The sequence below is a fragment of the Lutra lutra genome, chromosome 1, assembly GCF_902655055.1.
Source record: "Lutra lutra chromosome 1, mLutLut1.2, whole genome shotgun sequence".
NCBI classification, from domain to species: Eukaryota; Metazoa; Chordata; class Mammalia; order Carnivora; family Mustelidae; genus Lutra; species Lutra lutra.
The window spans coordinates 81,590,529-81,615,379 of NC_062278.1; the positions used below are offsets into that span (position 1 = coordinate 81,590,529).

At 38.9% G+C, this 24,851-nt stretch overlaps 1 protein-coding gene across 1 annotated transcript in view; it reads left to right on the top strand.

The window, feature by feature from the left end:
* MME (membrane metalloendopeptidase) overlaps window positions 1–24,851 on the top strand; it is a 105,711-nt gene that overhangs the window by 48,742 nt on the left and 32,118 nt on the right. The window contains 8 exon segments of the mRNA XM_053447847.1: window positions 806–940; window positions 3,089–3,190; window positions 5,029–5,165; window positions 5,275–5,368; window positions 6,515–6,643; window positions 7,399–7,497; window positions 9,852–9,932; window positions 11,228–11,331. Coding sequence (XP_053303822.1) covers window positions 806–940; window positions 3,089–3,190; window positions 5,029–5,165; window positions 5,275–5,368; window positions 6,515–6,643; window positions 7,399–7,497; window positions 9,852–9,932; window positions 11,228–11,331 — 881 coding nt within the window.

The following is a 24,851-nucleotide window of genomic DNA, read 5'->3' on the forward strand; positions in this document are numbered from 1 at the left end:
CCGCCAGGTTTGTGGACCTCATGAGAACACAGTCTTATTTACAAACACACACACACACAAACAACAACAACAACAACAACAACAACCCAGGACACACAAAAAAACAACTGCTTGGCCAGAAGAGATATAAAGATGTCCTTCCTGTGTGTATGTGAGTTTGTGGCCTTCTCTTCGTGAACAGTTGAAAAAGCTATATAAGATATATATAAGCAGAGAAAACTTGGGAGATGGAATTCAGGAAAGGAATTTATTATTATTTAAGAAAAACTACTAGGGTATTACTTATCAAGTGTTTTTGCAACTGTATTCTTAGTAAGGCAATTTTAAATAACGATTAAAAATTGAAAATGACAGAATTCCCCAACCAAATGGTTATGAATTGCTTAGTACTTTCAAAGTGATATTTTTTTTGTTCTGCTTTAATTCAGACACATGATGATCTTTTTTTAAACATTCTTTTTTTTTAATTTTATTTAATTATTTGACACAGAGAGAGAGAGTCAAGCAGAGAGAGAAGGAAGCAGGCTCCCCGCTGAGCAGAGAGCCTGATGTGGGGCTCAATCCTAGGGCTCTGACATCATGACCTAAGCCAAAGGCAGAGGATTAACACACTGAGCCACCTAGGTGCCCCACATGTTGACTTTCTAAGAATTTGTGCAGGTCATTTATTTTAGGAGTTAGTAAAGGTCTTCTATTTTATTATGCTTTAAGTGTTACCAAAAATTATAAATAAATTTTAAGTTAAATTACTATGATAAATATTTAGAATGTTCTCCAGCAATTCACTGCTATGTATTTTTTGCAGGCTTGTACAGCGTATGTAGATTTTATGATTTCTGTGGCCAGACTGATTCGTAAGGAGAAAGGACTGCCCATCAATGAAAACCAGATTTCTTCGGAAATGAAGAAAATTATGGAATTGGAAAAAGAAATTGCCAATGTAAAACACATTTTCTCTGATACATTGAATAATGTTACCACTCTTTTTTTTTTTTAAGATTTTATTTATTTATCTGAGAAAGAGAGAGTGGGTGAGAGGGAGTACACAAGCTGGCGGGTAGGGGGAAGGCAGAGGGAAAAGCAGGCTCCCCTCTGAGCCGGGAACCCGAGAGGCGAGACACGTGGGGCTAGATCCCAGAACCCCCAGATCATGACCTGAGCCATTCAACTGACTGAACCACCCAGGCATCCTGTGTTACCACTCTTTTCTTTCTTTCTCCTCTCTAACATATTGGAAAGGTAAAAAGGTGCAACTTTTTCAACAACTGGTAAAAATGCATAGCTCAGAAATGAATCATTGACTTTAAGAGAACCTTTGAAACTGTAGAATTTTGTAGTAAACTGAGTTCCTGACATCCAGGAGACATAACTAAGTTCGACAAATATTAAACTAGATAGACTTAATTACCTAAGATAAGTGGATTATACCAAAAGCTTAACTATTTGCAGATAGTTGGTGGGATATCCTCGAGACTCAGGGCACATGCGATGGCTAACTATTCCACAAAGCTGTTTTAGTTTTGGTGTGTATAGTTCTGCTTTGTTTTATTTTAACGTTTAAGGTGATCACAGAAATTGACTCTTCCACTGCTTAATATTAGTCTCTGAACACTGCTACATGACCATGCAGTGTGACCAAGTTCCAACTGTCAGGTTGGCTCAGAGGTTCTGACAGGAATAGCAAAGCCCAGAGCGTGTTTTCCTGAGTTTCCTCTGGTTTCGATGAACCCTTGAAGTCTGAATTGGCACTTTTTTGTCCGACGTTCCTCTGACAGAGTCTGCAGTCTCAAGGAGTGAACTCTGTCTAAGCAGCATTAAGGTTACTGATTAAACCCACGGTTGGTTTAGTCTAGAATCTTTAGGGCTCTCCCTGACATTGCAGACAAGTCTGTGCTCCTGAATCCTCCTGGTGCTTGCCACTGCTGTCAGAATCTTGAAGACTAAAGATCTTTGAGGGCAATTTTAGCTTTCCTGGAGCTACGTGAAACCCCAAATCTCCAATCAGAACCGGGCTTTGCTTGGAACCATGGTTGGATGAATGACGGTTGGGTGGGTTACATGTGTTTCTGTCCTGGAAGTGGAAGTGTTAGAGGAAAACAGTGTATTGCCCTGGGTTTCTGCCACTTGCACCTTCCCAGACCATGTTCTCCTTTGGTCAGCCTCAGCACTCTGATAGGTATATCCTACCTCAAAATGGTTTGCATCTATGTTTTTTTCTCCTCTCTTAGACTTAGGTTGTGGTGAGGTCTTAGTCCTCTTTAAATGACCTGTGTATCTCTGGCATTATCCAACTTTTTATTCCATTCAGATGTTCAATAAATAATTTTTAAAGTAGTGAATAAATAAATGACCTAAAGGGGACACTGGAGCCATTGTAACCCAGAAATAACTCCCATGTTAAGCTACCTTTGGTCTCTCTTGACTTTAAAATTGCTTTTTTTTTATTTCAGCTGCTAGTTGGGGAGTTGTTATTGCATTTTTTTTTTATTCTGTGAAAAATAAGTGAATAAAACTGTTGAGTCTTATGCTGTAGAGTGTAGAGTATACTGTCTAGGCAGGATAAGAGGACAGTCACAAAAGTAGGAGGTGCTAGCACTCTCCTCAGATAACCATGCTTTGTACTAGGAAATTTTTCTCTTACTTGGCTTGAAATTCTTGCAGAAATCATTATGGTTTTCTTTCTTTTTTTTTTTTTCTTATCTGGATATTAACTGGGATACTGAATGGTAGCGATGAGGAAGAGGGAGAGGATATTTGAGAGATGCATTGCAGGTGATTGTATTTGAGGAAGTTACCATATAAAACAACCACAGAAACAACTGAAATGACCATGACCCTTAGAAGGAAGGAGGCCTGTGGACACTGTCTGTGTGGTTCAGCAGTTGTCACAGTATGAAAAGATTTTTGAAGAATCTTATACTTGACACGGTAGCCAAATCTTGATGATTGTTACTGAATAACCATAAAACAAGTATAGAAAATAGAACTTATATTGTACCTATTTCATATTTCTTTTCCCCTCATAGAGAGTTATGTTTTTCTGAAGTATTCTTAGTTCTAAAATAAGGATCAAAAATTAAATCCGTAGGCTACAACTAAACCTGAAGATCGAAATGACCCCATGCTTCTTTATAACAAAATGACATTAGCCCAGATCCAGAATAACTTCTCACTAGAGATCGATGGGAAGGTAAGTAGCAAGTTTCGTGCTCTCTGTTATTGTGCCATTTCCAAAATTTTAACAGTGAGGTACAGTTTGTTAAAATTCAGTGATTACTTATTTATTGAAATAGATTGAACTTCAAAATGAATTTAGATGACACCAACCATTTGATTTCATGACAAGACTGGAAAAAGGAACACAGACCTATGTGAAGTCATTGTATTATATTGAGTTAGAGTGAATATCAAAGGTAAAATTCCTTTCAAGGCAGCTGTGCAATGAAACCGTTGTAGCAAAGCGTTTGGAAAACATCAAAATGGAAAATCCTTCTGAGAGACAATCATATAGCCATTGGACTTGGACAGTCAAATAATAAAATCACTAGATTTCTTTTTAAGTCCTAAAAAGAATAATTTATATATAGAACTTGCCATATTCTCATCAAGGCCATGAACTTAGATGTTCAGAGCAATGATGGAGACATAGAACACAAGAAATAAGGAGAAAAATCTGGCTCATAAATTCCATTATGAATAGTAGTAATTCATTAGCTAGGATATAGTAATCTTTTGGGGGGACTATGTATGTATCCTTGTGTATTAGTTGATGCACGTGATTGGGAACTGAAGCCAGATCCATGGGAAAATCTACAAACTATCACATTCAGTGATAGAATTCTCTCTGGCCCTAATTACAGTAAAAAAAGCCGGGGGGAAGGTTTGTAAAGACATGACCTATTGTTAGGAATTTGTCACATAGACATGTTTAATATAATGAGGGCTTCATAAATCTGTTTTTGAAAGATTGGTCCAAACCACCAAAGAAAATTGAGAAAAGCGGTTATTAATACTTAATAAGTTATCAGTATTTTATATACTTACAAATATATGAACTTCTCAAACACTGAAATGTGGCATTTTAGCAAGATTTGCATAATCGCCGTGTTTGTGTTATTTTTCTTATATCTACTGTTGGTTGAATAACCACGATTCCCATTTAGAGAATAAAAGATAAGATTTCATCTTTTAGCAGCTCCAAAGTGTAAAAATTGCATGCCTATCGACCCAATACTGATAGTTTTAGATATGGTGTTTGGCTTCATTGGACCATTTGTGTTGTATCTCTAACATTACTATACCTCTCCTATGACAATAGTATGCTGTTGTTTATAGCTGGATCTCCACTGAGGTGTATTAACGGTGTTTGAATGGATTGTTATATCCACTATTAAAAGATAAACACTTTATACCCATTTAAATTTTTGTGTAAACCAAGGAAACTTTATTTTTATTTTATTTTATTTTTGTCTTTGAAGATTTTTATTTATTTATTTGACAGAGACAGCAAGAGAGGGAACACAAGCAAGGGGAGTGGGAGAGAGAGAAGCAGACTTCCTGCTGAGTAGGGAGCCCAACGTGGGGCTCGATCCCAGGACCCTGGGACCATGACCTGAGCCGAAGGCAGACACTTAACGACTGAGCCACCCAGGCGCTACAGGAAGCTTTATTTTTAAAGCTAAATGTCCTTTCTGTGTGTGTGAGTTAGATCAAGATGGGCGACACTGAGCTAAATTTCTAGCTGTATATTCTCTATCCTTTGAGGCTTTCCTTTTGCTCTTAGATGGTTGGTTAGTTTAATGCCGCTATCTGAATAATCATGCTACAGAACTAATTTTTTTAAATTCAGAAACTGATTGGAACGATGGAGGAAAAATTCCAAACAAATAACAGACTGACCATTGTGATAATTATATAATGAGGCGACTGACACCCTAACCATGTCTGACTCCATGACCATAATTGAGTCTTAGAACCAAGAAGACAAGTCCACAATTACTGAATGTTTCATGCCTGCTTTTTTTCCAGCCATTCAGCTGGTCAAATTTCACAAATGAAATCATGTCAACTGTGAATATTAATATTGCAAATGAGGAAGATGTGGTGGTTTATGCTCCAGAATATTTAACCAAACTTAAGCTCATTCTTACCAAATATTCTGCCAGGTAGGTATGTCAGAGTGCCTATGTCCTCAAAATTTACATTTACGATCACTCTTTAGAAGCTTTGCAGCCTCATCTTTTCTGTTGCTGGGTGGTGGGTTTTTTTATACAGAGATCTTCAAAATTTAATGTCCTGGCGGTTCATAATGGATCTTGTAAGCAGCCTCAGCCGAACCTACAAGGAGTCCAGAAATGCTTTCCGCAAGGTGAAGAAAAATATCTCTTTTCTTAAGACTTAAAGCATAAAGAGATACATGGTTATGAAGGCTTGCCATGTACGCTGCTAGAATGTGGTGAACTTTGCCAGGAGTCAACATGCCAAGTGTTGGCTGCTTTGCCCATATTTTGGCTATGTTGCCTAGCAAAGCCAGCTTTCATGGGCTTTGTCCTGCTCTGGCACCATGATTCAATTTCTCTGGAAGGAGATGCATTTGGTTATTGGAGCAGTTTGTCGGAGAATACTGGCTTGGTTTTTCGTTGTGTTGAAAGTAATTGCAAGGGTATATATTTCAGTTAATTTGACCGTCAGGCGCTTGTATACAACACACTAGACATGCAGACAGATGGACTACATTGATGTAGACAATCCACTGAGAGTACACCTACCTGGGGGCAACCGTAAGGCCTTTTATTAGGCTGTACCTTCACTATTTAAACAATCATCCCAGTAGTCCTGTGGTGAGGGGAGATGACAGGAGGGATAGAAGGAGACATTTTGGCAAATGTACTGGTTGGTGTTATGGAAAGGAAATAACTGCTTGTTTGAAATTTTTAGCATTTACTCTTTGAAAGAAAATGTGGGCAAATTTTTAAAATTAAAGAATGTAAAAATGGCATCTCGTGCAATTTCCCTTACTTCAGTTAATCCCCTCGTTAGTACTTAAATTTATATACGTACAGTTCTTCTAAGTACTGGAAGTTCAGCTAAAACATTAAAAAATAAGAATGTGTTTTCTGGTATACCAGATTTCTCCCCTGTTATATAAATTGAACATTACTTCATGTTTATGTTTATGCAGTCGGAACTATTATTTTTTTTGTTTGGTTTTGAGGGGAGGGCATTTTGTTGTTGTTTTCTAAAGCTGTCTAGAAGGATATTTACCTGTAATAGCCGAAAGTTCTACTGGGACATGCTACCGAAAATATACCTTATTTTTGGATTATTTATAAGTAAGCAGTCCAATTGGATTATATTTTGTCATGGGTGAGGACAACATGCCTTGTGAGGAGAAGCCATGAACATTTGCAAGAACTTAGGGGACATAAAGAACAGAGACCTGTGGAATGTGTGTTCACCTTTGCCGTGGCCATCTATTTGTGGTCAGACGTCATTTCCTTTCTCTTACCCATAGGCCCTTTATGGCACAACTTCAGAAACAGCAACATGGAGACGTTGTGCAAACTATGTCAATGGGAATATGGAAAATGCTGTGGGAAGGCTGTATGTGGAAGCAGCATTTGCTGGAGAGAGTAAACATGTGGTAATGTTTTCAGCATGATACTCCTATCAGTTAGTTGCTTGCATCAATGTGCAGTTACAATAGTTAATAATTTGGCTAAAGTTTTACTGATTGGCAGAAAAATCTCGGAATCATGATTTGTTGTTATTTTTCAGTGAATCTCCCCCTCCCTCTCCCAAGGGTCTGGTTATGTTTCTAATCTTAATATTGTCTGATCCAAAACCAATTGTCCATTTTCTGGAAGCAGTGTATACCCAGTGCCCACTCATGTTATGTTGATAGAGTCATTTGTAAAGTCTCCTGTTAGCAAGATTGACCCAGAATTAGTGTTTTTTGAAAAATGTTGAAAGTAAGCCAGGGTTTATTTGAAATATTAAAAATATATACTTCATTTTTCATTGTTACTGAAATGAAGAGGATAGAATTTAAAGTGAAAGAAACTTATTAAAATACTACTTCTTGCTTAATTGAACTACTAACAGTGATGACACTGTTTTATGTGAATTCTTTTATGATCATGGAAACCATTACATTATAAAGATGATTTTTTAATTAACACGTGTGTAAGACTCTGTTTAATCCTTAGTGTTGGTAGTAGAAGGTTCCTTGAAAAATATAATGATCCCCATATATCTGTGTGTTTATGTCATAGTTTGTCTATAAATACATGTTATTGAGTTCTGTAAAGACAGCTTATAATCCTATTTTTTAAAATTTGTGTTACCAAAAAAAAGTAATTCATGTCCTAAATTTGTCTTCTGTTTCTGTGGTTTAAGGTTGAGGATTTGATTACACAGATCCGTGAGGTTTTTGTTCAGACTTTAGATGACCTCACTTGGATGGATGCTGAAACAAAAAAGAAAGCTGAGGAAAAGGTAAATTATTAATTAATTTTAAAAGGCAGCACTAACTATTAAACGATTTCTTTACCAGAAAAGATGAACTTTTAAGGAAGTTCAGGAAAAAAAATTCAGGGATTGCATAAAATGAAAGCAATCTCCTTCAAGATGTCATTTCCAAGAATAGTTTTCATGGATAAAGATTTGTTTCTATGATTTTCACCTTTTATTATCTCGAAATAATAAAAACTCCTACTCCATACTCAATTCAAAATTTTGAAAGATCCCCAATTTTCCCTTTTTTTTTTAAAGGACTCTTTAGAAAATAAGAGGAAATTTTGTATGAACAATAAAGATCTGAAAAATACTATCAGTGATTCATATTATTTCTCTTTTTATAAACATATCCAAAAGGATTCTACCAAAGCCTAAAAATATCCTTTCAATTTTTAATCACAGATTTCCAGCTCAATTTTGAAAACATGCCTTATTTAGATTTTTTATGACCTAGGGAGAAAAATTCTAAATTTCTGTCAAGCAAAGGTAAGGTGATGTATTACTTGAGTATTACATGGTGATCTACAGGTAGAGAGATATTGAGGGAGACTTCGTATAACTATTCCTCTCTACCCCCATTGTGTACCTGTGATTGGGACTCCTAATATCTTGCATAAGAACAGAGGTGTCAGATGTTTAAGTCTTAGGTTTAAACTCACTATGATCATTTGTCTCGATAACTATAAAACTAAGAGGAACATGTCCAGTGGAAACTGTATATGCTTTGGGAGTCGTATTCACATACAATCTGATAATTCTGCTTCAGTTGGGGTGGCAAGAACAGATCATTCTTCAAACTGATAAAGAAAGATTTTATGAACCTATTATAATATGAAAACCAAGCTGTAGTCTAGTTGTTTTCCAGTATTAAATCATGTGAAGGGACTATCGCTCTTGGCTTTCCCAAAGCTGTGGCTGGGTTAGGTCTGAAATTTATGCACCGCAGTATACCTATCTGTCCATCACTGACTGGGTCCTCAGACATTCAGGCTGGATTTACTCCTTTCATGTTCTGGCTCTCTGTGACACGGTTCTGTTTGATGTGGCCAGCTGGATTGAGCTTGATCATCATTTCCCAAGGTAGTATTATAAGCCATTGGATCCATAAGTAGTTCCATAAAAAAAGAGTCCCTGTCTCAAAGAATTTAGGAGGTTACTTCCTGTAGGAAGGGTTCCCTGCTCCCACCTTAGACTAGGTTAAACGCTCCTATAGTATGATTTTCAGGCACTGTATCTAATACTCATTACATGTTAGACTGCAGTAAAGAAGTCTGCTTAACGTTTTTGTCACAGTATTTACCCAAAGTATTTGACAATAAATCCGTTTTATGTAGACCTGTTTCTATAGAGTTTGTGCCTCTTAGAACACTCATTGGGGAAGTGTCTTCTAGAAAGTAAAAAACCTTCAAGAGGAGGCTGTTTGTAATGGGCAGTGGTGTGGAAATCTACAAGAAAACGGACTTGGCCAAACTGACTTATTGACACATATCCTGTCTGATCTGCTGCAGAAATCCTGTGCTTATGAAACAGATTTGTAACATAATTAAATTATTTAAGAACAATATAATATGATAGAATCAAAAGTCAAATATCTTTGAGAAAAATGAGAGAAATAAAATAATGGAAATAGAAATCATAATAGGAAACAAATAGCAATAATGAAAAAACAAAAGTAAACAATTCTAAAATAATAAAAATAAAAATTAGAAAGGTAGTAAGCAAGTGGTCAGTATGAGCCGGTATAACAAGGAAAATCCTGTTCTCTATTTGTTTAAATAATGCCATTCACTTAACTGTGGGAAGATAGGTACACTGGGTTTGAAGACCAAAAGAGTACACTGGGTTTGAAGACCAAAAAAGAACAAAAGAGACTCCAGGACTCAATATTCAGAAGGAATATTAGCACTAAAGCTGTAAACCCATATCTGTTTTCTGAGCTAAGTCAGTGAAGTGGAAAGATAATTATAAGTTGCTAGAATGGAAGCTCTAAATATTAGCCTCCTATAAAATTGAAGAAAAAAGCCTTTCAGAGAAAAAGTTCATAGAAGTACAATACATGTGGAATGATGCCTTGTCAGTTTTCATTTTGGTTTTCTTGGGAAAGCTGGAACCTATGAGAATAGGGTATTAGAAGCAAAATTTTGGAACTGTTTCTCATTTATTTTGGACCCCAGGGAGTAACCATTTCAAAGATCTCTATCTAAGTGTTGTCAAATACTATTTTTGTAAGCAATATGGATCAAGTTATTTGATCGCTAGTCATGGCAAATTATAATGTTTGCATTTGGAAGTTACACAATCACCCTTACATTCAATGTTTTAATTTTTCCTAGGCTTTAGCCATTAAAGAAAGAATTGGCTATCCTGATGACATTATTACAAATGAAAATAAACTGAACAGTGAATACGTTGAGGTAGGTCTCTACAAAGACTGTGCTGATGATACCTGGGGCGGGTGGGAATGTCATTTCTAGCTGTGAGGGTGCCAGAAATGATGTAGAATGGCTAAACCTGAAGGTCTCGTTATATAAAGCCTTTTACGCTGAAGACAAAACTGTGTTTTAGTTTTAGCCTTTTGTTTCATTGGCCTGGTTCATATTTGGGTTTTGTTATTTTGGTTTCCATATATTCCACTGAAGAGTAGTGGGAAAATCTCGTGTCCTTTGAAATGCATCAAGGGCGGACATCAGAGTGTTGAGCAACAGGCAGCACTCGGGCTCCTTATCTCCTCTCATAAAAGCCCAAAAAGTCAAGTCTTCCATTTTCCTCCACTTTCCAATTATTCCTCCATGGGATAAAAACCAGGTCATGCTTCTGTATTGAAAAAATAAAACAAAACAAAAACCTACTGTTTGAAAACAGAAGCAATTTTATTCCCCTCTGGTAATGTAACAGTGAAAAGAGAACAGAATTAATTCAAGTCACAATACTGTTGATTTCAGACCCAGTTGAGGGTCCTGTTGCTAACCTTGTGGTCCTCGCAACTCCTTTGAAACCCTGGCGACAGTAAGGTGATTCTTGCCCAGACCTGGGGATGACAGTGATTACTAATCCATTGATCACTGGCCTCACATGTGGGTTTACAAGCCACAGTGTCCTCTCGTCTCTTTCCATTTGTAGAAAAGCTTGACTGTTTCTTCGTAGATGGACAGGCTGCAGCATGTGAGGCCTGGTTGGGGGTGGGGGAGGGTCTTTGTCTCAGGAGTCAGGTGGCTAAGAGCAAAGACTCACAGACAACTAACTTGGGTTCAAATCCCAGCTCCTCCACTCACCAACTTGGGCAAGAGACTTAATTGTCTGCCTTAGTTTCTTCAGCTTTAAAATGGTGCTAATAGCCCATCTTCGTAAGATTATAAGGATTAAAAGCGTGTAATATATAAAGTGCTAAGAACAGTGCCCAGTACATAGTAGGTGCTAAATTAAGAATGAACTTTTGTCTCACTTGTCATGTAAGAGCTAATGTCAATATAGGAAAGCTTGTCAGACACTTGGTTTCATTGATTAGTTCCAGAAGAATAGGCTAAAGTAGTCATTGAGTTAGAGTACCAGTGACCTGGGATAGAGAACTAGGCTAATGAGAATTCAATCCTTCTTTGGTAAGTTTTAATGCTGTCTGTTAACTTCATTAACTGATATAGTTTAAGAACATATCCCTATGCTTTTAGCAAAAATTTTGATTATTTTTCCCAAAATCTTTTATGGAATATAGTTGAACTACAGGGAAGATGAATACTTTGAGAACATAATTCAAAACTTGAAGTTCAGCCAAAATAAACAACTAAAGAAGCTCCGAGAAAAGGTGGACAAGGACGAGTATGTATATTCGTTTCTTATATGTTCATTCAGAAAAGGGCCTTTGTCCCTCTCATTGTTGGGTTAAGAAAAAGAAGTCGACTTAAAATAATGTTTAAAAAGTGCAACGTCTGTCAATGGAGTGAGTACCTCCACATCTAAGTCTATCATACTAGACATGGGTCAAAGATTTAAGAAAATATAAAAATTTTTTTATGAAGTTGTCCTCAGACTACCCTATTTCTTCGGCTTCCTCTCATTTACTGCCTATCTCCTCTACTCTGTCAACAAGTTTCTCAAGAATGCCTTAGCCTAGGTAACCCAGCGCTCTTACAAGCCTTCTGTGAGGCCACACTTGCGGTACTGAGAATGGTCTTGGCCCAGAGCCCACTTGTTTTCCTTGGGTCAGTCATCCACAGCCCCATCCCCTACCTAGACTGCTCTGTGTAACACCCTCAGCCTTGTGGCAGCCAAATAGGAGACCATGGGAGTCGCCTCCAAATGCTCTTCATCTCTGCTTATTAGTGGCACTTGTGCTTCATATGAACATTAACATTAGTTCAGCCTTGAGTTTTCAATTAAATGGGTGTGGCTAACATATTTACCCACATGTGTTTCTGCACTTAGATCCCTAGAGCTGCTCATGTTGACTTTTTCTTGCTATGCTCTTAGCTCTTGGAGAGCAGGGGCTCTCATTCCTTTTGCCTGTTCAGCACCGTGCTGAACGCATAGAAGGTTTTCAGTTAAAACTGAATGAATGAATGGATGGATGAGCAAATGAAAAATAAACATACTAACTTGATTTGTGTGGTAATGAACAAAAATAATGTGCCAGTGAGGTGCTTGGTTTATTCATGTGTTCATTTATTTTTTCACTTATTCATTTATTAAATTGATATTTTAGAACACTCAGTCCAGGTATCATTGGGAACTGGGAGATCAAAGGTGAACTTTGATTGTATTATATTACATTATCACAGCAGAGGGTAAGAAAGACATGATATAATAAGCTCTACCACCAGAAAGGAAATGTGCTGGGAAAGGTACAAAGTGATAGGGGACTGTCTGATGGTGGGCTGTTCTGTTCCCAGTTAAACCAAGTACAGGTTGGACAAAATTCCTAAACGACAATGCCGATACATTTCAATCCCTACAGAGCATTTTGAATCTGTCAGGTACCCCATAAGAGAGTCTGATTTCTTTTGCTGACTTTGGAGTTTATAGTGCAGCAAATGTTGTATTGTCTGGTGCTAAAAATAGGGCTGCAGAGGCTGGAGAATGTCATGCCCTTGCTAGCAAAGAAGGAAGGAGAATGGGTGCATATGGTTTGTGTTAGAATCGGTTGTGAAATCCTATTTCTGGAAACCCACAAAAAGTCACCAAAAAGTATATTCAGTGGGTAAATTGATAATCTGAGAAGTTTCTTACAAGTCTAGAGATTTTCTTTTCTTTAAAAATACATATGCTTACAATTAATCATTGCCAGTACTGTATAAAATATCTACAGAGAAATATTGTCAGGTAGTGTTTCTGAAAATAGCTAATATAACCTGCACCCATATGACACCAGAAGAATGCTTCATAATTTTAAAAATGGTTGAATTATTACTTGATATTTTTCTTTGAAGTTAATAGAGTCCAAAGTTCTATAATTGTTTGGTAATACAGTTTGCATTTTTCACTCCCTTTCATCATATGTGTTGGTTTTCTCCCGAGTCCTCTTCCCTTACAATAATCACAAGTGAAACCCCTGTACAATATATTTTTTTAAAGATTTTACTTTAAAATCTCAGTGACTTAGTGGGTTAAAGCCTCTGCTTTCAGCCTAGGTCATGATCCCAGGGTTCTGGGATCGAGCCCCGCATCAGGTTCTCTGCTCAGCAGGGAGCCTGCTTCCTCCTCTGTCTCTGCCTGCCTCTCTGCCTACTTGTGATCTCTGTCAAACAAATAAATAAAATCTTAAAAAAAAAAGATTTTACTTATTTATTTGGGGGAGAGAGAGCATGAGCAGGGGGAGCAGCAGAGGAAGAGGGAGAAGCAGACTCCTTGCTGAATGGGGAGCCCGATGCAGGGCTCGATCCAAGGACCCAGAGATCACGACCTGAGCTGAAGGCAGATGTTTAACTGACTGAGCCTCCCCGGTGCCCTTACACTATTTCAATGAATGTTGCATCCACAGAATGCATAGCTCAGTAGAACCTTTTGGGTCCTTCCCTTGATTGTTTCTTTTTTGTGGTGTACATAATAATAAAGTTATAGTTCCATGTCTTTGGATGAATTTATACATGCAGGTTACTGCCATCCTAATTACAACATGAAACATCCCCACTCCAGTAAGTTTGTTTGGCACCTCTTTCCACTTGGTTCCACCGCGTGGGCCCTTTTGTGTCTTTTTTCTTTCACAGAGATGATTTTGAAATGCATCCATGTTATGTAGATCTTATGTCTGTCTCTTGTATGGGAATCTTTGCAAATCATTACAATATGTGACGTTTTGTGTCTAGCTTCTCTCATGAAGTTCTTTTTGGAGGCAAAGAACCAAGAGAATTAGCAGTGAAGCTTCTGGAAAGAATTTGAGATCCCATAATGGGACAAAGGGAGTAGATGTTAGGATCTTGGCAGCAGCCAAAATGGACTATTTTGTTGCCAACAGAATGGTGTGGGAGAGCATTAAAATTGGAGCATGTGCTGAGTTGGTAGGAAGGAATTGGTGATCTGTGTAAAGCAGGGAAGCAGGGTAGACACAACTGGGAGATACTGGAGGTGTATCCATGTTTCTCTCGGAAGAGCCGGTCTTGACTTCCGCCCCAGCTAATTGCTCTTGTTTGGCTTTCTTGAGTTTTGCTCTGTGGGTCTTGAACCAAATCTGCAATACCATGGAATCATTCTCCAGTATTGAGGCCATTTCTTCCTGAAGGCTGGGAGTGGGGTATGGGTACTTGCTGGACAAGAATTCCGGATCTGCCAACTGTTACTCAGTGAACATTATTCATTTCCTTTGGGAATGCTTCTGGAGCTTTCCTTTAGGAGGGTTCCCTGAGCCTGACATCCAGAGATCTGGATGTGTTCCCATGCTCTGGTCCTGTGTCAAGCCTAGAGAATTTTTTTAAAGACACAGATCAAGTCCTGTTATTTCCTGATGAAAACCTTTCAGTATATACCTGTTGCCTGTCTTACAAAACAGGTACAAGGCTCTGCATTCCTCTCACTAGTTCTCTAGAATTCCTTGAGATTCACCCCCTACCCCCGCCCAGTGTTGCCCAAAGCTCCAGCCATAGGAATTACTTTCAGTCATTGCTGCATGTTTTCTTCCTCCTTGTCCCTTACCTGGGACCACCCTTTCAGCCCTTGTTCATCTAACAGAAACCTACACGTTGTTGGACTCAACTGGAACATTCCTTCCTTACTCATAGTACCCCCTTGCATTTTTCTCTTCACCTCGTGCCTGTGCTAGCCCTTGTTGAAAGCAGAAACCATATATTTGTGTCTCTAGAGTTGGAACACTGATGAACGGAATATAGACTCTTCCTTGGTATTTGTGGGGTTCATAAATGATATGATAGCCAGTTTGTGATCGTGCTGATGAAGTTGACTCAGCTGCTAAGATAAAGATTGTCACATCCCACCATTTCATCATCATAGTTAGTGAAGTTAAGCAACAGCTTTCTGCTGTTACCACTGTTTAATAGATTCAAAAAAATTGAGAAAATCAGAAAGTGTGTCTGTGATGTACCTGATTTAATCATTTCGCTAAAATAGCCTTCTGCCCATTTGAGCAGCTGACAACTGCAAAGGGCATGGATTTAAATTTTAAAAAGCTTGGTTCATGCGGTTTCTGAGTGCCTAGTATTTCCAAAATTATCTGAAACATTATGTTCTCTGGGTTTTTGGTGCCAGTTTGTAAAGAATTTCAAATATGTCATATTATCAGATAGTAATAGTGCTAAATTGAGAATATAATATCTACTGGCAAAGTTAATTAGATATTATCTCTAATGATTTACTTCCAGTAACATGATTATTCAATTAGAGTCAATAGAACTAGCAAAACTCAAAAAAGAAACAAAATGCACAACAAAAAAGAACTCCCTTTCTTGTTTTTAGACTTGATGTTATTTTGTTCATTTCCTAGGACAGAACTTTCTGTGATATCATTGTTCTGTGGCAGTGTTTGTAAATCATGACCACTGAACCACAGAGTTACTTACCATAAACTACTAAGACTTATTTCATTGCTGTATCTTTTCCGCTGTTACGCATCAAAATAAAAATACAGAGACATTGACAGGAACCAGTTCAATAGGCATTTTATTTAGCAGCTGCCATGTGCAAAGCACTGTGCTAAGCACTGTAAAGGATACAGAGGAATAAAATGTGGACCTGCATCTCGGACCTCATCATCTAGGGAAAGAAGCAACCGAGTAACAGTTAAATCTGATAAAAGGCAGAGTTTTGTTGGTGCTGTTGCAGAGAAACAAAGTGCTAGGAGAGCATTTTTTTTTTTTTAAGATTTTATTTATTTATTTGACAGAGAGAGGTCACAAGCAGGCAGAGAGGCAGGCAGAGAGAGAGAGGGGGAAGCAGGCTCCCTGCTGAGCAGAGAGCCTGATACAGGGCTTGATCCCAGGACCCTGGGCCAAAGGCAGAGCCAAAGGCAGAGGCTTAACCCACTGAGCCACCCAGGCACCCCAGCACCTTTTTTTTTTTTTTTTTTTTTTTTTTTTTTTTATTTGACAGACAGAGATTACAAGTAAGCAGAGAGGCAGGCAGAGAGAGAGAGAAGGAAGCAGGCTCCCCGCCGAGCAGAGAGCCCGATGCGGGGCTCGATCCCAGGACCCTGGGATCATGACCTGAGCCGAAGGCAGAGGCTTTAACCCACTGAGCCACCCAGGCGCCCCCCAGCACCTTTTTTAAAATGACAATTAAACCTTCAAGTATTAATGAAACATTCTCTGGAAGGGACATGTCAGCACTTATTTATTTACTTTTTAAAAAGATTTTACTTATTTATTTGAGAGAGAAAGCGAGAGACAGAGCAGGAGCAGAGGGAGAGGGAGATGCAGACTCACCACTGACCGAGGAGCTCCACGGGGAACTTGATCCCAGGACCCTGAGATCATGACTTGAGTCAAAGGCAGATGCTTAACTGACTGAACCGCCCAGGGCCCCCAACATGTCAGCTTTTAAATTAATAAGGATGAGAACAGGGGAGTCACAAGAAGCAAAACAAAACGGTTGGTTCATTTGTCTTCATCTTTATTTCTTCAAGCCTGCTGTTGTTTTCTAGTCTGTACTAGTTGGGTGGTGGCAGTCCCTAAAACAAGTGGTTGGTCCTCCTGAGGCTGGCAGCCCAACAGCTGTGTCTGTCTGTGGTTTTTCCTGAAAGGCCAACCCCACCAAAAAAGGCAGGGAGGTTGGCACCCTGTGAAGTGACACTGTAGTTTTGGCACTGCAGTGAGTCATGAACTCTCTCAGTGTCCTGGGGCTGCCATTTACTACCTGTGGCCCTTTAAAAGGCATGTAGTTACCTTATTTATAAAACGAGCAGGTTGATTTAGACTGTATAACATTTCTAAGGTTCTTCCCAGCATTAAAATTCTATGGCCCTAACTGTGAAGGTTTGATAAGAGCCAAGAAGTTTTCCTCCTTGGCTTCTATACATCAAGACACTCAGGAGAAAAGGAACATAGTTTCCAGAGGTAGGGAAGTACCTCACTTCTTTCTAAAATAACCCTTCTGGGTATGCGTGGGTAGCTCAATCGGTTAAGCATCTGCCTTTGGCTCAGGTCATGATCTCAGCGTCCTGGGATCGAGTCCAGCATTGGGCTCCCTGTTCAGCGGGAAGCCTGCTTCCCCCTCTGCCTGCCATTCCCTCTGTGTGTGCTCTCTCTTTTGCACAAATAAATAAATAAAATCTTTTAAAAAATACAAAATAAATAAATTAATATATTTTTTAAAAAACCTCTATTCTGATGTTTCCCCTCACTAATTATTTCTAGAGTCAACTTCTTTTCATGAAGTCCTGTATCAGTGAGCTTGGTTATCCAAAGAAAAATAGCATGCAAGGCTATTATATTATGTATGTGGACATTATATATATTATGTAAATTATATATGGGTAAATGAGGTGGTACAGAGGGACTTGGTAAGAATTGTCTGGGGTAGGTGTGCAGAGTGCCAGAGACTTGAGACACAAATGAATCTCCATGAGTGTAGGTATGTGGGCAAGATTTACAAAAAGGATTATTTGGCTCATCAAGTATTATTGAGCCAGAAAGACAGAATAACATCTAGACCAAACTTGAACAAATCATTCTAGTTCCCTACGGCAATATCTGCCTTGAGATGCTCGTGTTCTACACCTGTTGTAATAGATTAAAATTTTAGATTTCCATCTTGTATGTTCCCATTAAACTGACGGGCTTTATGCTTTTCCAGTGTGCTTTAGGACCACAAGCAAAACACATTTTATCAGTAAAAACACTTCTGCTTTTTTAAAATTAAGTTTTAAATTTTAATTCCAGTAGAGTTAACATACGGTGTTCTATTCATTTCAGGTTGTATAGTGATTCAGCCATTCTGTACATTACTCGGTGCTCACTGTGATAGGGGTAAAACATTTCTGCTTTTTAATTAGCATCCAAGGAAAGTTTGGTTTGGTTTGGTTTTTAGAGGGGGAGGGGAAATAAGGGAATTCAATAATTTAAAGGCTGACGTTTTAAACTAGGAGAATTTTGCAAAAGAATTCGGGAACTTTTATACTAGTTTGCCGTCTTGAGGGGATGATGTTCCATTGGTCATAATTCTTGGTGGTCATGGCTGTCTACAGTCTGCATAGCCCCAGTGCCTCACCTAGGCCTAGTGCTTTCCCCTGCCCCCAGCGTCTCAGGAAGAGAGGCTCTTCTCTCTTGGAGGACACATTGAGTGCCTCTCATGTTCCCAACACTATTCTAAGCCCTAGAGATAGAGTTGCAAGCAAGTAAGATTATATTAAACTAAAAAGTTTCTGCATAGCAAAGGAAATAATCAACAGAATGAAAAAACAACCTATGAAGTGGGAGAAAATATGGACAAATCATATCCCTACAAAGATGTTAATCTTGAAAGTACATAAGGAACTTCTAAAACTCAATAACAAAAGAACTAATAAGCCAATTTAACAATGGGCTAAGGGCTTGAATAGACATTTCTCCAAAGAAAACATACAAACAGCCAACAGACAAATGAAAAGATGCTCAACATCTCTGAGTAGGGATGGTTCAGGGAAATGCGGATCAAAACCACAGTGAGCTCACACATCACTGCTGTCAGGATGATTATGATAAAACTGACAAAAAAGACAACAAGTATTGGTAAAGGGTGTGGAGAAATTGGAGCCCTTGCACACCATTGGTAGGCATGCAAAATGGTGTAGCTGCTATGGAAAACCGTATGGAGGTTCCTCAGAAAATTAGAAATAGAACTACTGTATGACCCAGCAAGCCCACTTCTAAATGTATATCCAAAAGACTTGAAATCAGGATCTCTAAGGGATATTTGCCTTCCCGTTTTCATTGCAGCACCATTCGCAACAGCTTAGGCATGGAAACAACCTGTTTCTATTGACAGATGAATGAATAAAGAAAAGATGGTATATGCGAACAATGGAATACCAGTGAGAGAAGGAGATTCTGCGATATACCACATGGATGAGTGAATAAGCCAGACAGAGAAAAACAAATACTACATGATTCCACTTACATGGGGTTTCTAAAATAGGAAAATTCATAAAATCAAAGAATGGAATTGTGATTACCAGGGACTAGAGAAGAGGGTGGTTTCCAATCAGCAGGTATAAAGTTTAGGTTAAACACGATCAATAACCTCTAGAGATCTTCTGTACAGTGTTGTATCTACAGTTTACAGTAATGTATTGTCGACTTCAATGTGGTAAAATGTGTTAAAAAGATAAATCTTCTGGTAAGTGTTCTTACTACAATTTAAAAAAAAAAGAACATCACTGCTTTCATGGAGTTACTGTCTAATGAGCTAGACAGACAATAATGTCAAATTATAGCATTGCTAAGGGTTATATGGGAAGGAAGAAGTTTCAGTTCTTTCCTGAAAGATCCCAAGATTATTCTAAATTAGGAAAATCATCACCAAAAGAAAATTCTGACAGAAATGATCCACCTACCCATGTATCTCTCAATTTGGGAATTTCTCTGAATTTGGCATATCACATAAGTGGAGGTAGCACGCATCTGTACATAAACACATATACAGTTACTGAAGACTAAAAAGACTGTGCCTTGTTGCCAAACTTAGAACCACATGCAATTGGTTGACTTCCTGGAAGAAAACCAGGTTAGTGATTTCTATGGCCTTGGGTTGAAAGAGGAGTGAAGAATTCTCCCAGTGTCATGTCAGAACAGGAGTCGTGGCTCTCACCTCTCAGATAATCAGATGAGTACTAAAGTTAACAACTCTTATGCAGCAACAGTGAATAGTTCAATGGGGTTCTTTGGTCCTACTGTGCTTTTACCTTTGGGTAAAAAATATTGCCCTTTATGGAACAGTGGAAAGAGCTTGTACTTTGCAGTCAGGTGAAGGAAAGGGGGCTGTGGGTTAAGATTCTTGCTCTGCCACTTACTGTGTAAATTTAGACAACCTGCATATTATCTCTGAGCATCAATGATTCCTTTATAAACTGAGGAAAATAACATCTATTTCTGCCTTGTGGGGTTGTTGTATTATATATTATATAATGTGCCTGGCATATAAGTTAGATGCTCATTAAAAAGTAGCTGTTGTTATAGTGTGGTCATGATGGTCTTCTAGAATGACTTCATGTGGTGTGGAGGTTGCATCCTGAAGTGTGTTAGGGTAAGGGGGAAACCTAAACATGAAGCAGTTTTTTTTTTTTTAAAGATTTTATTTATTTGACAGAGAGAGATCACAAGTAGACAGAGAGGCAGGCAGAGAGAGAGAGAGGGAAGCAGGCTCCCTGCCGAGCAGAGGGCCCGATGCGGGACTCGATCCCAGGACCCTGAGATCATGACCTGAGCCAAAGGCAGCGGCCCAACCCACTGAGCCACCCAGGCGCCCCCATGAAGCAGTTTTAAAAGGAGCACTTTCAAAGGGGCGGTCCAAGATGGTGGCTTAGGAAGATCCTGCTGAACTCCCCTCTTTCCATAGACACACTGAATCTACAGCTGCATGTGGAAGACCTGGAAACTAGCTGGACAGCTTCTTCATGACAAACAGTAAAAGGCCCAAACTGAGATGGATGGGAGAGGGAGATACGTGATCTTGCCAAAAACCCATCCTGGCGGTGACCCCCAATCAGGAGGGATCTCATAAAGCCAGAGCTTCTTCCTGAGGCATGAGGGGTTTGTTTCCCACATCAGGCAGCTCAGCCCGTGGGACCTGCAGTGGAAAGATATTGGCTGTGAAAACTAATGGGATTCAAATCCAAGAGGTGCAAAGGGCTGGAGGGAATGGAGATAGGACCCTTAAAGGGCTCACCTGCAGACTCAGTTCTCTCCAGGGATCAGCACTATAGTAGAAGATTGAAAAGGGCCTAGACTCTATGTGAAGGAAATTCATTTGCTAATCTTACCACATCTATCAGAGGGCATGGGCCTGTTGGGACTCTGTGGGGACAGAGGCGTGGGTTGGTGCCAGTTTTGCTCTCTCTCTACCTTGATAGCATACACTAGGGGCCTCAGCTATGCCTTGTTAGCCTATCTCAGAGTGCCATTCTACTGCTTTGCCAAAGCCAGACACAGTATACACAGAGGTGTTCTTTAATTAGCTGGCTCTGGTGGCCAAGGGGCTTGTGTTCCTGGATTCCATAGGACTGTAACAGTTTGAGGGATGGTTTTTGGTAGGCAACCACCCCAGGGCACTACATAGACCAAAGATTGAAACACACCTCCAGTATTCCTATGGAAAAAGACCCATTTTCTTATCCTGGAGCTTCAGTCTAAGGGGCAGACTTCAAGTTTGCCACAAATCTAGAGGCTGTGGAGGTGCTCACAGAGAATGTAGGCTGGGGGTCACCATCTTTTTGCTCTCCCTCGGCCTCTACTACATCTCCCCAGTACTTCCCCAAAAGGAGCTTACACACTTTTCTGGAATCCCAGTTTTTATAATTGTATCCCAAAGACACCTGCAGATCACTTGGTCTGGAGGCCAGCAGGATTTATGATTATTTGTCCCTCAAAACTGTATATACTTGCACACTTTAGAAATTGCTGCTGAGGGTCTTCCCATCAACCTGAAACTGGGTACTAAATAAGATTCCTCCCTTTGGAGCACTGACAAGTCTTGGCACACCATCAACAACTGGGATCTATGAAGAATAAATCAAGTTGCTTTCATAATTACAAAGGTTGGAAGACAACAAAGACCTAGGGCAAAGTTGAAAGATAAGGTTCCTCTCCTACACAAGACCACTCCTTCAACAGTTTTTTGCCTAATACATAGAAACAAACAGCGTCAAACAAAATGAGAAATTAGAGAAATATGTTCCAATGAAAGAACAAGTTAAGACCTCAGGGAAAAAAATCTCAGTTGAAATGAAGTTAAGTAAGTTATCTGATAAAGAGTTAAAAGTAGTGGTCATAAAGACATTCACCAAACTCAGGAGAGAAATGGAGGTGAAAGGCCTGTATACTGAAAAGACATGGCTGTCAGAAATTGAAGATGACACAAATAAGTGGAAAGATATTCCATGCTCCTGGATGGGAAGAATTAATCATGTTAAAATGTCCGTATTACCAAAGCAATCAACAGGTTCAGTGCAATCCTTATCAAAAAGCCTAGGCAGTAGTTCCTTGACATTGGTCTTGGGAATGATTTTCTTGGCTCCGACTCCAAAAGCAAAGACAATATCAAACTAAAACCTTCTGCAAAGGAAACCATTAAAACAACAAAAAGTCACCTACTAAATGGGAGAATATATTTGCAAATCATATATCCAATAAGAGGTTAATATCCAAAATACACACACAATTATTTATATGTGTGTTTTTGCATGTGTATGTATATACACACAATCCAATAAAAAAATAGGCAGGGCATCTGAATAAACATTTTCCCAAACAAGACCTACAACATGGCTAACAGGCACATGAAATGACGCTCAATGTTACTAACCAGGGAAATGCAAATCAATCCTAATTAGATATTACCTCACACCTGTTAGAATGATGATTAAAACAATAAGTTGTTGATGTTGAAATGACGGAAATGAAATGATGAAAAAACAGCAAGTGCTGGCAGGGGAACGCTCATGCACTAGTAGTGGAATTAGTAGAAGTGTAAATTGGTATAGCAACTATGGAAGACAGTATGGAGCTTCCTAAAAATATAAATGGAACTCTACCATATGACACAGAAATTCCAATTTTGGTATTTATTCAAAGAAAATAATAATACTAGTGTAGACAGATATATGCACCCATGTATGTATGGCAGCTTTATTTAGAAGAGCTAAGATGTGGAAGCAACCTAAGTGTTCATTGATGGGTGAGTGGATAAAGAAGATGTGGTACGGGGCACCTAGGTGGCTCAGTGGGTTAAGCCTCTGCCTTCAGCTCAGGTCATGATCTCAGGGTCCTGGGATCGAGTCCCACATCGGGCTCTCTGCTCCGCAGGGAGCCTGCTTCCTCCTCTCTCTCTCTCTGCTTGTCTCTCTGTCCACTTATGATCTCTCTCTGTTCAATAAATAAAATCTTAAAAAAAAAAGGATATGTGGTACATATATGTGTATGAATGTGTATATTTATACATATACATCATCTACACACATGCACACACACAGTGGAAAATTACTCAGCCATAAAAATGAGCGAAATCTTGCCATTTCTGGCAACGTGGATGGAATTTGATGGTATTACGCTAAGGGAAATGAGGTAGACAGAGAGAAGCAAATACTGTTTGATTTCTCTGATATGCAACATCTAAAAAACAAATGCACAAACAAAGCTCATGGATACATAGAACAGAATGGAGCTTGCCAGCACAGAGGACAGCTGGAGATGGGTAATAGACTCAAAGGGATCAAGAGGTACAAATGTCTAGTTATAAGATAATTAGTCACAGGGAAAATGTACAGCATGCTGATTATAGTCAATAGTGTGCGGTGCATATTTGAAAGTTGCCAAGAGCGTAAAAATTACCACAAGAAAAAGGGGGAAAAAAGTTCATAACTTTGTGTGGTGACTGGCAACTGGATTTATTGTAATGGTCATTTTGCAGTGTATACAAATATCAAAGCATTCTATTATATACCTGAAACTAATATAATGTTATATATTAATTTTTCCTCAATTAAAAAAAAATAAGGTTTCTGATCCATGAAAGCAGTATATCTTTTCTGCGTTTTAAAGTCTTAATTTCTTTCCATGGTGTTTTGTAGTTTCCAGCATCCACTTCTTGCACGTCTTTTGTAAAATTTAATGCCAAAATGTTTTAGTCTTCTTAGTAGTACTGTAGATGGGATTGTTTTCTTAATTCCTTTTTGGATTGTTCATTGCTAGTGTACCTAAATAAAAGTGAGTTGTGCGTATTGAAGATAAGTAAATGAAAAGTACTTACATTTTTTTTTATTTTATTTTTTATAAACATATATTTTTATCCCCAGGGGTACAGGTCTGCGAATCGCCAGGTTTACACACTTCACAGCACTCACCATAGCACATACCCTCCCCAATATCCATAACCCCACCCCCCCCCAAGTACTTACATTTTTAAAGACTTTGGCAATGGCGTTCATCATGGTCCTGAAATTTTATATGCACAGATCAACAGCTCAGAAGTAGGGGGTTGTAATGGAAGATGAGAAGCTCCCCTTTCCCTTTAGTTTACATACTCCTTTCCGAGTAGAATCACTTCGCGTGTAAGTGTATTAGGAAAAGGTCAGAAAAGCATGTTGTGCCTTAGTTTCTATACCTGAAAACTGAAATTGTCATCTGTCTTCTGTGACTGCTTTGAAAGATGAATGATGGTATCCGGGACGCTCCGAAGGCTTGGTCAGAGAAAATGAATAAATGTAAAGGGTTACAGTGGTTACTGTGGTTTCAAAATGAGAATTCTCCTTTCCAGGAGTACTTGAGGAAAATAGAGAAAACCATTGTTTGGTACCGCTGATTTTGAAGGAGTTGCTCTGGGACCACTAGATGCTGGGAAACCGAACACTTTCAGGGAAAGGGGCATTAACCGTTTTGTTGTTTTAAGTCTGAAAGTTATACATGAGCGGGTGAAAGAGGAGTTTCACTCCAGGTGCTTTTGCAATCCGGTGGGTTTATTACATTCAAAAGGCTGGAGGATCAGGCTGTCCACGTCTGCCTTTCCTCCTTGCTATAAAAATGATGTCTTTATGCTTTCCTTTCCTCACTGCCTGGCTTCTTCAGGGTAATAAGAGTTAGAAGAGAAACACCTGGTCCCCCTCTCAAGGATATTTCAGTCGTGTTTCCTATCCACACTTTTCGGCTTTGAGAACCATACTGCTGCTTTGTTCTGTGGAATGCCCCCAAACAAGCATCAAGTCACCT